This window comes from Danio aesculapii, chromosome 5, assembly GCF_903798145.1.
Source record: "Danio aesculapii chromosome 5, fDanAes4.1, whole genome shotgun sequence".
Lineage (NCBI taxonomy): Eukaryota > Metazoa > Chordata > Actinopteri > Cypriniformes > Danionidae > Danio > Danio aesculapii.
The window spans coordinates 8359773-8375510 of NC_079439.1; the positions used below are offsets into that span (position 1 = coordinate 8359773).

Here is a 15738-nt window from a genome sequence, read left to right on the forward strand (position 1 = left end):
AGCTAATCAAACTCTTATTAGGCTTTCTAGAAACATCCTTGCAGCTGTGTTAAGGCAAGTTGGAGCTGCAGGACACTGCCCCTGCAGGACCGGGTTTGGACACCCCTCTTCTAATATATATAGTAAGAGTTTGATTAGCTGGTTCAGGTATGTTTGATTAGAGTTGCAGCTAAACTCTCCAGGACACCGGCCCTCCAGGACCAAGTATGGACACCCCTGTATTAGAAACATGCTGGCAGGTGTGTTGAAGCAAGTTGGAGCTAAACTATGCAGGACACCGGCCCTCCAGGACCGAGTTTGGACACCCCTGTACTATATTGTTTACTCCACCTGATAACAGTTGCACCAGAGCCACAGTCAAAGCGGAACTCCACATATCCGGCCACTAGGCTGATGGACAGAAAGTCACGACTAGTGGCATCATCAGTGTAGAGCAGCGTGCCGTCAGGACTGGTCGGCTGGAAGGTCACCTCAAATTCCATGAAGGACAGGTAGTTGTGGGACGATTGAGGCCAGGGGGCGCTGGCGTATGAGAACATGCTCTGGTTAAACTGAGGCAGAGACAAGAGGAAACCTGCAACGAGAGGATCAGTTTGCATGAAAAACGTTCTCTTACGCCACTGGTGTCAAATCCAGTTCCTGGAGGACCACAGCTCTCCACAGCTTAGCTTTAACCCTAATTAAACACAACTGATCCAACTAATCGAGTCCTTAAAGGTATGGTCACACTAGGCTTTGTCTGTGCGAAATTCTGTCGTACGGTGCTGCGAAAAGGGGCGGGATTAAATAAGATGATTATACATTAAAAAAAGCAAGCGATTGCTCCATGTTTTAAATTTCTGTATAGAGAGGTCATGTTTTGATCCTCGATTGGTCTCACGCAGTCAAGTGATGCGATTTCGCAGGTCAGAGTTCACCAAGCTTGAACTTTGCACCGCAGCAACTTGCGAAACTTGACGCATGACCCTGCGTTTCCGGTCTGACGCATTCGCGTGCGTATGAATTGAAGTCTATGGGAAGAAAAGTCAAGTGTGACCGCAGCTTTAGGCTTGTTTGAAACCTACAGGTAAATTTGTTGAAGCAGGGTTGAAACTAAACTGCAGAGCTGCGTCCCAACTACACACAACATGGCACCGCGACACACAATAAAAGTTATCTATTCCATGTTAAAAGAAGCTTTTGTACTAACCGATGCTCAAAAAATCTATTTTATAAAAGCTTTCTACTATCCTGACTTTGCAGCACAACAACAGCATAAATTGTGACAAAGATGACAAAGATCACCTCAGGTACCGATTATGTGCTTTAACCAAGTGGCAACCTCCCGCTCTCTCTCGGGAAGCCAATACGGAAGTAACTGAAACTGCAATTCATCAAAATTCCGCTAGTCCTGGCTCCATAATAGAGCAAGTTGCAATTGAGCCCACTGTTAGAATGGCCAATTTTACAACAGAAAAAAAGGTGTTTACAGCCTGGTACAAAGAACGATTTTGGTTCATATAGCTATTATTACCCTCCATAACAACTGTGAGGAGGGTGAATTTTTTTTATAACTCCTCCATTTCCTTATATTAGGTTATATTAAGTTTGCATAATTAAGGGCGTGGCCACTTGAGTGACAGCTAGGTCTCGCTGGTCGCCGTCACTTCACCTCAGCTGAATCCGGCAGATTAGCCACTGACCTCGGCATATTCATCATATTTTTATTTTGTTTTATGTGGCTTTACACAGTCAGCTGCCTTTTGGACTTCTTTCTTACAATTATCAGATGATATTGGATGCTGTGTGCACTTAATTGTGCTCACAAACCATTCACGTGGCCTCCGTTTCCCATGTGAGTAAAGTTATATACTTATATACCATCTCTATAAATGTATTTGTTTTATTTAAGATTATTTATCATTAATATTTTTCTTTAGACCCATAAAGCACTCCAGAATGTGCCAGATTGGCTGTAGGCTCTAGATCAGTCATCTGAAGCATTGTCATACAGTGTTATGCTGGAGTTCATCAGTAGTCTTGCATTTACTAACACAGACTATAATTAAAGTGTTTGGAAGTAATTCGCGTTTTCCTTCTGTAGAAAAACGTCATAAGAACAATGTTTAGTGGCTCACTGTATTACAACAGTGTTTTTAAAAGTCTAAACACTTTATTGATATAGTGTACAGCCAAGCACATGTGGTCAGAACACAAACGAGTCGCAGGTAATTAAATATCAAGCGTTTCTCCCAAAGTAAAGTCTGTCTGCCAGGTCTAAGCAAAGTGCCAGCAGGCGTCTGTAGCTCCGCCCACTCTCCGCCTCTTTGCCCTTATTTGGTATCCCGCCGTGGGTGCGATGACGCGCGAACAAAATGGCGACGGTTGGCCGCGCCTACTTGTGGCTTCTTTTGCGCTCTTCAGAAACCTATGGGTGACGTCACGGATGCTCCGTCCATATATTTTACAGTCTATGGCTTTAACACCCAATGTGAGTTTGAACACCAGTTTATAAGACATTTATTGCCATTGCATTGAAAGAAGCAGCAGATAGCTCACCTCAGATCTTGAAAATAAAATAGCTAGTAGGCGGTTTGAAAATGAAAGTCAGAACTGTGATTTAGTGCAAATCAACAACATCAGTCACTTCGTAGCCTATTAATAATGTTAGAGGTTTAAAATGTATCAATTCAATTAAAAGCCTTATTACAAACCATTTCGTTGAACAATATCATTAAAGTTTAAAGTAAACATCAATTCATATTTTATATATTTGAATTACATGAATATATTTCCTTTGATTGTTTGTTGGTTAGCATGAATTTACGATTTGCATTATGAAATTACATTAGCTTACTACTAACCTGTGGAAAGGCTGTCAGCAAAATATTGAACTCCTTTTTTCTAGGGTTGGGGCTTGTGACTGTGTTTACATGGTTATCAGTAATCTAATGATTTGCCTTAATCTGAATAAGACAATGATATGATCAAGGTGTTTACATGAGTTGCTTTTTGAATGTTCCTTTCATGATCCTGTCTTACATGTTATAGTCAGTGGTAGTTCTAGACCAGAGAAACTGGGGGGCAAATGTTATTTATAACTAGTAAAATGTTATGCACTCTCCGTCACCATGGGGAATAAAAGTAGATATTAGAAATGAATTAAACTATTGTTTAAAAATGTGTTGTAAATAAATCGCATGTTGAAGACGGAAATCAAAAATGAATGAAGCAAAACTAAACGAGTTGAATATGACTTACATGAGCGTGACTGAAAACTACATCTGAGCAATGTGTTGCATCTGTTCTTTGGTACTTGCCGACTGTTTGTAAATTCAATACTGCATTTCCTAAAGTAAAACTATGCACACTAGATTTCTGATTAATAATGGTCTCTGCATAGAAGAGCTGGAGTATCTGAAGCAGAAGCAGTAAAGGCTCCACCATGTTTTGGAAAAGGGGGAGGGAAGTAACAGCTCATTTGCATTTAAAGAGAAAAACAAAAAGACAGCATGTCTTACCAAAAGAGAGGCTTTTACATAGTCTAGTTAAACTGAAATAAAGAAAACAACAAACCCAGAAGGAGAGTATTGGTTTGGTTAAAAATCGCTCAAGTTTATCCAATTTTTTCCACGTTACAGCATTTTTAATTATGAGTTCCACGTCAGGTTTGGGGAATTTCCTTTTAAAAGCACTGCAAACAAACAACTAAAACAATACTGTAAGGTTGCACTCCAAATAATGCATATATAGTATATAGTCAAAATTGCCTGAGAGGTATGTTAGGCTTAAGCTTTAAAACATTTCACTGAATGGTTACAGTTTAACTAAATTAGAGAAGGCATCATGACTCATGAGGCGTAGGAAAAATGTGGATATCAGTAATAAATGTGTGTATTTGCACATGTGAAAGTCATGGCAGGATCAAGCAGAAGTGTGTGACTCACTCTCCTCACAGAGGAAGCCCTTATAACCCAGAGGGCAGAGGCAGATGAAGCCGTCCGCGCGGTTGGCAAAGCAGATCCCTCCGTTGGCACAGGTGACCTTCTCACACACACTGTTACTGCACTCGCCTGAAACACACACAGCAGAAGATGATGATTTCAGCTGTTTTTTTAGGGATTGCTGTATATGTGTTGAAGACAGAATTAGTAGGCCCCCTGAATTATTAGCCCCCCTGAACATTTTTCCCTAATTTCTGTTTAACAGAAAGATTTCAACATTCAACATTTCTAAACATAATAGTTTTAATAACTCATTTCTAATAACTGATTTATTTTATCTTTGCCATGATGACAGTAAATAATATTTGACTAGATATTTTCAAGATACTAGTACTCAGCTTAAAGTGACATTTAAAGGCTTAACTAGGGTAACTAGGCAGGTTAGGGTAATTAGGCAAGTAATTGTATAGCAATGGTTTGTTCTGTAGACAACAGAAAAAAATACTTAAGGGGGCTAATAATATTGACCTTAAAATTATGCAAAAAAATTAAAAAACTGCTTTTATTTTAGCTGAAATAAAACAAATAAGACTTTCTCCAGAAGAAAAAAATATTATAGGAAATACTGTGAAAATTTCCTTGCTCTGTTAAACATCATTTGTAAAATAATTGATTAAAATAAATAAATAAATAAAAAATAAAAATAAAAAAAATCACAGGATTGCGAATAATTCTGACTTCAACTGTATATTTCAATATTTGAGACTGACAAAACTCCTACAAAGTCTTTATGGCACAGGGTAATACTTGAATATGTACCACTGGACTACTTAACTTGTGTCTTACATGGCAAAGATGTTTTATTTCATGAGAGGTGGGATCCATTTTTGTTACATATGGGTTTAAACATAACCTCCATAATCCACAGAGGGTTGATTTAACAAGGTCAGATTTTATGAAGGTTTGTGGTGCATGAATATGCAATATCGCAAATTTTATTAATGACCCTCTTTTTATTTATTTATTTATTTATTTATTTATTTTTTATTTTATTTTATTTTTTTTTACTTTACTTTACTTTACTTTACTTTACTTTACTTTACTTTACTTTATTTTATTTTATATATTTTTTTTTTCTTGCCCCCCACGTCCTGTTCACTTGTTTGTTGTTGTATCTGTATTGCTTAAAAATTTAATAAATACATTATAAAAAAAAAAAAAAAAAAAAAATATATATATATATATATATATATATATATATATATTTTATACTGAAAAGCATTGCACTTGATCAACACACTACCGTTATTTTTAAATGATTTCTAACATGAAATAAGTCTGCTCACAAAGGTTGCTTTCATTTGATTAAAAGCGCAGTTAAAACCCAACATAGTAACAGTACAATATTATTAGCTGTATTCAAATTGAGTAATGTGTACTTTATGTGATGTGTAATTTATATATATATGTGATTTATTTCTGTAATTCAGTAGTGAATTTTCAGTATCATAACTCCAACTGCTTAAGAATATGAGGCGCCGTGTAGGATTTAAATCAGACTTCGCTTATCAACACATACATAAAACACGTGCATATACACCTATAAATTACTCGCATATACACCTATACTGTACCTATACATATATTGTATGTTCAAATATGATGTTTGGATGTTCAAATATGATGTTTCATATATATATGTACATATAAACTTGACACATGCATTCACCCACATTAACACGCACATACATGTAAACTCCATTCTCCCATAAACGCCCACATTAACACGCACATACATATAAACTTTGCTGCATGCAAACACACCTATACACACATGCACATACATAAACTCGATCCTTGCAAATACACCCACAACAACATGCGCATATATACAAACTCACTGCAAGCAAACACACCTATACTGGCATATTATAGGCCCAATGCCTAAATTAAATGCATGTATAAACACCCAAATAACACTCGTGCAAACATACAAAATAAACACCCATATAACACTTCATATATATATATATATATATATATATATATATATATATATATATATATATATATATATATATATATATATATACTTCAAAGGATCTTATTCTTTGCCATAAAAGTGGTATTATTGAACATACAGATGGGTGCCTGATATAAATACTCATTTTATAGGGAAATTTCAGACGGTATTTAGAGGTTTTTGCATCTAAATTTTCATATATACAGTTGAAGTCAGAATTATTAGCCCCCCTGAATTATTAGCCCCCCTGTTTATTTTCTTTCTAATTTCTGTTTAACAGAGAAGATTTTTTCAACACATTTCTAATCATAATAGTTTTAATAACTCATTTCTAATATCTGATTTATTTTATCTTTGCCATGATGACAGTACATGATATTTGACTAGATATTATTCAAGACGCTTCTATACAGCTTAAAGTGACATTTAAAGGATTAACTAGGTTAATTAGGTTAACTAGGCAAGTTAATAGGTACAGTACATAACTAGGCAAGTTAATAGGTACAGTACATAACTAGGCAAGTTAATAGGTAATTAGGCAAGTTATTGTTTAACGATGTTTTTTTCTGTAGACTAACGAAAAAAATATAGCTTAAAGGAGCTAATAATATTGACCTTAAAATGTTTTTTTTTTTTTAAATTAAAAACTGCTTTAATTCTAGCCAAAATAAAACAAATAAGACTTTCTCCAGAAGAAAAAATATGATCAGACATACTGTGAAAATTTACTTGCTCTGTTAAACATAATTTGGGAAATATATATAAAAAAAAATTATTTTATATATATATATATATATATATATATATATATATATATATATATATATATATATATATATATATATATATATATATATATATATATATATATATAAATCTAAGCCAATTTTATATTTTTAATTTTAAAAATTGTCAGCAGGTTGAAAGATTTTTGTTCTTGCTGTTAAAGCATAAGACAAAATGCTAAATAATGAAGATCTTTTTTCTCACTACTGCCTTTGCTCAATTTTTCCAAATGTCCCAATACTAATGGATGCCACTGTAGCATGGTGAATGAACAGTTGTTAGCCCTCCTGTGAAATTTTGGTTTTCAGCATTTCCTATTATATTTTTTTTTCTGGAGAAAGTCTTATTTGTTTTATTATGGCTAGAAAAAAAGCAGTTTTTAATTATTGTAAAACCATTTTAAGGTCAATATTATTAGCCCCTTAAGCAATTTTTTTATTTGATTGTCTGCAGAACAAACCATCAATATACAATGACTTTCCTAATTACCCTAACCTGCCTAGTTAACCTAATTAACCTAGTTAAGCCTTTAAATGTCACTTTAAGCTGTATAGAAGTGTCTTAAAAAATATCTAGTCAAATATTATTTACTGTCATCATGGCAAAAATAAAATAAATCAGTTATTAGAAATGAGTTATTAAAACTAACATGTTTAGAAATGTGTTGAATTTTTTTCCCGTTAAACAGAAATTGGAAACAAAATATACAGGGGGGATAATACAGTCATTCAGGAGGGTTAATAATTGTGACTTCAACTGTATGTATAGTTGTCAACAACAGTGATGCTACCTTTTATTCTTCCTGACAACAAAGCACTTGAATGCGACAAGCTTGTAATTATCACATCATAAGTGGGAATAAGGAACTTTCCAATAGCACATAAAAGCAGCACAAGTTCTGTCATGTGGAGCTCACCGATGTCTGCTCCACTCAGTGCATTTCCTTTAGGCCAGGGCCGGATGTCTATGGCTTTACTGTTGACAGTCAGACTCTGCATGCAGCCCTGAAACCCACGGTTTGTGCCCACAGCTTTCACTAACCAGTAGCCATTCGGAGCTCCACCCAAAAACAAAGCTGTCCGGAAGGTTATTTTAGTGTACTGGCCCTATTGGGACAAAGAAAAGAGATTGTTAGATGCATTGTATGAAACAGCCACCAGTATCCAATGCAATATCATTACTAGTGTTGTTACGATTGCTGGTTTCAAGGTAAGCCACTGTCAATTTTATGATGGTGAGCATTAGCATTTCAAATTTTTATTATCGGCGGCATTGTGGCTCAGCCACTGTTGCTTTATAGCAAGAAAGTCGCTGGTTCGAGTCCCGGTTGGGCCAGTTTGCATGTTCTCCCCTTGTTGGCGTGGGTTTCCTCCAGGTGCTCTGGTTGCTTCCACAGTTCAAAGACATGTGCAATAGGTGAATTGAATAAACTAAATTGGCCTTAGTGTATGAGTGTGCGTGTGAATGTGAGAGTGTATGGGTGTTTCTAAGTGCAGGGTTGCAGCTGGTAGGGAAGGCAACCCCTGATAATCTGGGACTAAGCCGAAGGAAAATTAATGAAAGAATATTCATTATCAAAACTGAGACTTATCATTGCGATTTTGAAACCTCAGAGTAAATCCTGTAACATTACGAATGGCTAATTGCAAAAGGCTGCAATGTAAATGTATGCTGTATATTGACAGTTAATAAATATGTATTTATAAATACATGTATTCCTTCATTTAAAGGGGACCTATTATGACTCCTTTTTACAAAATGTAAAATAAGTCTCTGATGTCCCTAGAGTGTGTATGTGAAGTTTCAGATCAAAATACCTCATAAATAATATGTTTTATAACCCTTTTAGGCTTTGATCCTAATTGTGCCGTTTTGGTGACTGTCCTTTAAATTCAAATGAGATAGTGCTCTTTCAAAAGAGGGCGGAGTTACAAATGTCTACGTGTCAGCATAGTGGCAGATTCAAAAACAAGACTAATGTTCTATGCTAATGAGGGAGAGATGGTCACTAATGGGCGGAGCTTTCCCCCTCTGTTGACAAAGGGAGAATGTCAATCAAAGTGTTTTTGTAGACACTAATAAGAAGCTAGTAATATTCACATACTGCTGCCACACAACTGTGTTAAAAGTCCTTATAAAAGTGATTTTTGCATAATAGTTCCCCTTTAAAATATTATTAAAAAATACTAAATTAAATCACAAAACTAATTGCAATATTAGTTAAATATCAATTAGATATTTCCATCAAATTGCACAACCCTATTGGGCTTTTATAAAGCAGCTTTAAGCAGTTTTGTGAAAAACAAGGCAATTATAGATCCTTTTGAGGTCATTTTCCAAGTGTAAGTATAACAAACAATAAATTGAATGAGACAATCGAATGTACCTATAAAAAAACGCACTAAAATGCACATGAAATAATACAAACATATGTAAAACAAAGCAGCATTTAATGTTTATGTGGTTTGTCAAAAAACTGTATAAAGCTGCAAATTGTATTTGTTGCTTGTTCATTTTCATGTACAAAACTTGATATGCCTTAAGCGTGTGACATTTATTTTTAAACATGTTCATGTCATCTGAACAAAACTGTAATAATATCGATAACCAGGATCATTTTGGTCAATATGATCATTACATCTCTACACAGAAGTTTTTACCTTCCAAAAACAATGACCCTAAGCATACACCTAAAACACCTAAACAGGAGTAGCTTCACAACAACTCTGTGACTGTTCTTGAATGGCCCAGCCAGAGCCCTGTCTTAAACCCAATTGAGCATCTCTGGAGAGACCTAAAAATGTCTGTCCACCAACGTTTAACATCCAACCTGACAGAACTGGAAATGATCTGCAAGGAGGAATGGCAGAGGATCCCCAAATCCAGGTGTGAAAAACTTGTTGCATCTTCCCCAAAAAGACTCAAGGCTGTGTTAGATCAAAAGTGTCTTTCTGCTAAATACTGAGCAAAGGGTCTGAATACTGAGGACCATGTGATATATCAGGCTTTCTTTTTAATAAATCTGCAAAAATGTCAACAATTCTGTTTTTCTGTCAATATGGGGTGCTGTGTGTACATTAATGAGGAAAAAAAAATTACTTAATTGATTTTAGAAAATGGCTGCAATATAACAAAGAGTGAAACATTTAAGGGGGTCTAAATACTTTCCGTACTCTGTACGTAAAACAAATTCAAAATGCAGAAATTCACATTTATTTTTTTGTCACAAATTTGCATAAAAGATGCTAATTTAATTTATTGTTTGTTTATTTTCAGGTACAAAACTTAATGAAATGCCTTGTGTGTGACATTTCTTTAATATATGTAATTTAAACAAAACCATAATATACTGATGTGATCATTTTGCTCACTATACTGTAATCATGTAATGAGATTTTCACACAATATGTGTCCAGTTTTTATCAAGTTACTTACTGTACCTCAATAAACTCCCCACTGGAAGGGTTTTCAGTATGATGGATACAACTCGAGCCACTCTTGAACTTTTATTGCGTGCACATAATGTTCATCCACAAACTAGGCAGCCTGAGCACTGACGTTACACTAGTGTCAAACTTTGACGTTCTTCCTTGTTTAATTAACAGTTGTTAGGTTATAAATCGGCAACCGTACCAGCCTCGAACCATAACTAATTGAGAGAGAAGAAAAAATGACTCTTGCCTCTTGACTTATACACAGACACAACCTACTGGCCAGGAACGGTAATACACATATCCATAATCTATTAGAATAATGACATATATGAAAATACAACATAAATGTGCCTGCACTCAAACTAACATAGTAGTTAATGCGCTGACATTAGGTGCAGTAGCACTTCAGGTCGGCCCGAGTTCGAATCCCAGCTTGAGGACTTTTCCCGTCCCTCTCTCTCGCTCCCTCTTTGTTTCCTGTCTAAAATACTGTCCTATCCACTTAATAAAGGCAAACAAGCAAAAAATAAATCTTAAAAAAAAAACTATACAAATAGTAAATATACATACTTATATTTTTCTTCAAATACTCTGAAATATAATAACATCTATCTTTAATAATATACATATGCAAACAATAGTGACACATACTGGAAAGTCCTAAAATAACATCTATCTTTAATAATATGACAATACCATATGAGATCTCTACACAAAATCCTTAAAGTCATGTATAAATTCATGTACCTGTGAACGGCTTGACACAGGTGTGTCATTGTCCAATCGCAGCCAGCCATTCATGCCGTCTCTAAATATGGTGACGGTGTGCCACTGTCCAATCACAATAGAGCTGTCGCTGATGATCTGTGCTGCTCCTGTCCCACAGTTAAACCTGTGCACAAAACCACCAACATAATAATAATAAGAAGAAGAATCACTTATTATGTTCAATCAAATGAATTATGATTGAATTCATAATATGAATTTATTATATGAATGATAGAAGCCTCAAAAAATACAAGGATCACCCAAGTAAGCCTCTCCCTTAACTTAAAGATTTAGATAAAATATATTAAAATATAATATAACATTTATAATAACAGAATATTTTCATTCATTTATTCGTTTTCTTGTCGGCTTAATCCCTTTTTAATCAGGGGTCACCACAGCGGAATGAACCACCAACTTATCCAGCATATGTTTTATGCCCTTCCAGCTGCAACCCAGTACTGGGAAACACCCATACACTCTCATTCACACACATACATTACGGACAATTTAGCCTACCCAACTCCCCTATAGCACATGTCTTTAGACTGTGGGGAAAACCGGAGCACCCGGAGGAAACCCACGCCAACTGACCCAGCCGAGGCTCGAACCAGCGCACCGCTACCCACTGCGCCACCGTGCTGCCCAATATAATATTTGATATTAATTTATTATTATATTAATATAAAATAACAAAAATTAGCCCACTACGAGATGATATTGTACTCCTTATATTGATTTTCAGTCCTATTTTCCAGTGCCTTTTTAGATTGATCATTATTGTTAATAATAATATTAATAACAACAATAATAATAAGTATTTATTATTATTTAATTATTAATTATTATTAATATTTATTAATTATTAATTATTATTTAATAATTATATTTAATATTATTTAATAATTATTTAATAATTATTAATTATTATTATCAGAATTAATAGTTCTGATAATAAATATATTTTTTGCTTAATTAGCAAAATAAATGAATAGATAGATGCATCCAGTATGTGTCAAAAAATATATACAGTTGACGTCAGAATTATTAGCCAAATTATGCTTAACAGACCAAGGAATTTTTCACAATATGTCTGATAATATTTTTACACTTTTCTGCTTGAGGGAAACGTTGTTTGTGATGAGTGTTGGTTCATTATGAAACTTTCTCATCATCATCTGCATTTGACTGTGCTAATGTTTCTATCTGTTTAACAAAAGATGTGCAGATGTTGGTAATTATAAATACAGACATATTACCTCTGTAAATTAATGAAATACAGTAGTTTACTGTAAAAATGAGGTATTACTTTTACAGTTTGTACCATATTTTTAACAGCTGCCGGGTTTTTTTTTAACAGTAAATTTTACAGATTTATTTTTTACAGTGAAGGTAAAGACAGTAAAATCATTGTAATTCATCGCCACAGCTGCATGTCAGTACAATTATAAAAAAAAGATACCTTAATTTCGGTTCGTGGACGTTAAATCGAGTTTGTTTTCTAAGTTAACATAACGGATATCCATACAGCAGTGGATATTAACTTGTCTCCTGTCACATTTGCTGTGCAAAAACAGTGCAAAGTTAAACGTGTGTGTGTGTGTGCATGCGTGTTTATAACGAAATTGTGTGTGACTCATCGTTCCAGAAAGGCTTTAATTAACTCCACAACACATGCATCAAATAACCATAATTTCTTACTGTGGTATTTCTCATTCTTATCTGTCACTGTGCTGTTTATCTGACATGAGACGCAGCAGGGAATGGAAACATGCGTCAGAGCAATAGAGAGTGATCTCTGTGGCTCTGACATGAACGTGGGAATGGTGGGCGGGGAGAACCAGCTCATTTGCATTAAAGGCACAGGCAAAATAAACAGCTACAGTGAGCTCAGAGTTGAAAATCCCCATGTTCAGAAAGGTATAATAAATAACCTGATTCATACTTTGAGCTGAAACTTTACAGACACTTTCTGGAGACACAAAAGACTCATCTTAAGTAAAAAGGGGTAAAATAGGTGCCCTTTAAATCAGCATAAACTTAATAAACATAAGCAGTTTGCAAGTATTACATTAATTTGGACGCACCTGTAGTGTAGTTTCCCCCGTATGAGAGCGAGGGAGGTGAAATCTCCTCTACCGTGTTCATTCTCTCCACAGTACAACAGCAGTCCGTCCTCAGCCTCTGCCTGACAGCACAAAAGCAGCGAGTCAGAAGCATCTCAAACACACTTAAGTCTGTCTGTGCTTGTGATTTTACCTTAAACTCCAGGCTGATCTGGAAGCTCTGGTACGAGTTTTTAAGAGGCTCGAACGTCATGTGGGAGTAGCCGAAAAACTTTGGGAAATTTATCGTCAGACCTGTAGGACAAATAGAGCGGTTACATTTAATTCTGAAATCAAATTTTTGCATGCACACACCTAGTATGTTTTATTTAGGCTATATTTCTTAGGAGTAAACCGAGTCAAAAAATGAACATCCATCCTAATGTGAGGCGAGTCTTTTTATAGTTAGCAATAACAATCCCAAATGCTAATTAGGTGTGTTTCCATCAAGTTGTTAGAGTGGCTGGCTGTAGTATTGGTCAGGTTGGTCATGCGAAAAATCATCAGATTCAGTTGATCAATATTTTTTAGTTCTTTATTTGGTAATGTACATGCAGACGCAGTTGTCAAAAGCAATTTTTGAGCAAAAAAATCCTTCCAAATTGTACTTGTATGAGCAAAATCACCATGCATTTACATATTATTTATTACAGACAAAGAAAATGTAAGACTTTTAAGTATCTGCGAACACCCTGTGGATGTCAAATGAACGTTAAGGTTTTGAAATCAAATTGATCAGTATTAGTGAGTGATATATATATATATTTTTCGTTTTGATATCAAGATGCCGCCTGACAGGACAGCTGATTGGTCACATGAGTATACCATTCACTACGTTTGAGATTATTTAGCAAATGTGCTTACATCTCCCATTATTTGCATTTCCTTTTTCATACATGTTCAAAACCACCTCAAGTGAGCATTTTTATTTATTTTAAATTATTGAGTTAAGGTTTTTTTATTTGAAATTTGGCTTTTTCATCACTTATTTCTCATGTGAAACTTCAAAATGTGCATTAACACTGAGTAATGCAAACCCAGCTAGTACGACTGAAGGTCACAGGAAAGGATTTCCTTCAGTCTGTTTGGACAACTTTCCTGGCTCGTCATTATAATATGCAACTGGGGTTGCAGAGCGTTTCATCTCTTGGGCACAAATCCCACAGTTCATCACTGTGCCCAAATTTACCCTCAACCCAAATTAACTCAAATCCAGGATTCCCACTCAAAGCCAAAGGTCAATTTTCCTGACTTTTCATTGACTTTCACTGACTGAAATGTTGAAATTCTGGAATTTCTCCTTAGGTGTGTGACCTGCTTTAGATGTCAGCTGACAAGGCTATATTTGTAGTATTGATTGCTAAATTTTAATTTTTTAACATGATTTTTTCAATGCTATTGCTAAAGAGATTGTAACAGTATAGTTTATTTTGACTATTTAAAGTCATTTGTGTGTCAAATATAACGCAGTGACGTTAAAAGAGGTAGACACATTCTCTCTTTGTTTCTTTGTGCTTCTCAGACACAAACTATACAGACCAGGTCAAAAATGTAATAAAGAACTGAGATGTGCAACTGTGTGTTTAATTTCACAGCAAAAAAAGCATAAACAACGCTGAAATATTCCAACAAATTTTGAGAAAAGTTACTGCAAAAATCAGTCATTTTACGCACAAAAATCTGAAGATTTTCCAGCAAAATTCAGGAAGGACTGGTTGAACACTGAGCAGACAAAAAAACAGCCATAGACAATATTTTAACAAGAACAGCCTTGTGACTGCATTTGATTACTGATAGGAAATGTGAACTAAAGTTGACAAATGGGAAAAGATAAAAAGCATTGACAAATAGCCTAACCGGAACAAAAGACGAAACACATGCAACAACATTATATTTTGGTGGAATTTTAGGTTTTGAAAACGTAAGAACATTATGCTAACTATATAAAAACATTCTAGCCACATTAAGAAAACTGGACATTTCACCATTCTTGGAACCTTCAAAATAAACGTTAGAATGTTATATTTTGGTGGAATTTAGGTTTTGAAAAAACGTTGTAAGAACGTTATGCTAACCATATAAAAACGTTCTAGCAACATTAAGCAAACTGGACATTTCAACATTCTTGGAACCTTCCAAATAAACATTCTTAGAATGTTATATTTTGGTGGAATTTAGGTTTTGAAAACGTAAGAACGTTATGCTAACCATATAAAAACGTTCTGGCAACATTAAGCAAACTGGACATTTCAACATTCTTGGAACGTTACAGATAACGTTATGAGAATGTTCTCACAACCTAAATTTGTTAGCTGGGAACATGATAAAAACATGGTATTTATTCCATGACCCATGGGAACCATCCAAAAAAGGTTTAGTGACTGTTACTTTATATTTATGAGCACTATAGCATAGCCTGCAAAACTGGTTGTGCCACATTTATTGCCAAATTTTGCGATCATTATATTATTTTTTATTTTTATTATCAGGGTGTCACAGTGGCGCAGTGGGTAGCATGATTGCCCCACAGCAAGAAGGTCGCTGGTTCGAGCCTTGGCTGGGTAAGTTGGCATTTCTGTGTTGAGTTTGCATGTTGGCGTGGGTTTCCTCCGGTTTCCCCCACAAGTCCAAAGACATGCGCTATGGGTAAATTGGGTAAGCTAAGTTGTCCGTAGTGTTTGTGTGTGAATGAGTGTGTA

The 15738-nt window shown here is 35.1% G+C and overlaps 1 protein-coding gene across 1 annotated transcript in view; it reads right to left on the bottom strand.

Moving 5' to 3' along the window:
* LOC130228841 (pikachurin) overlaps nucleotides 1-15738 on the bottom strand; it is a 67240-nt gene that overhangs the window by 13405 nt on the left and 38097 nt on the right. The window contains exons 10-15 of the mRNA XM_056457314.1: nucleotides 13194-13294; nucleotides 13022-13122; nucleotides 10914-11058; nucleotides 7649-7838; nucleotides 3927-4052; nucleotides 331-574 (exon numbers count right to left, since the gene is read on the bottom strand). Of these exons, the coding sequence (XP_056313289.1) occupies nucleotides 331-574; nucleotides 3927-4052; nucleotides 7649-7838; nucleotides 10914-11058; nucleotides 13022-13122; nucleotides 13194-13294 (907 nt within the window). The remainder of the gene's footprint in view (nucleotides 1-330; nucleotides 575-3926; nucleotides 4053-7648; nucleotides 7839-10913; nucleotides 11059-13021; nucleotides 13123-13193; nucleotides 13295-15738) is intronic.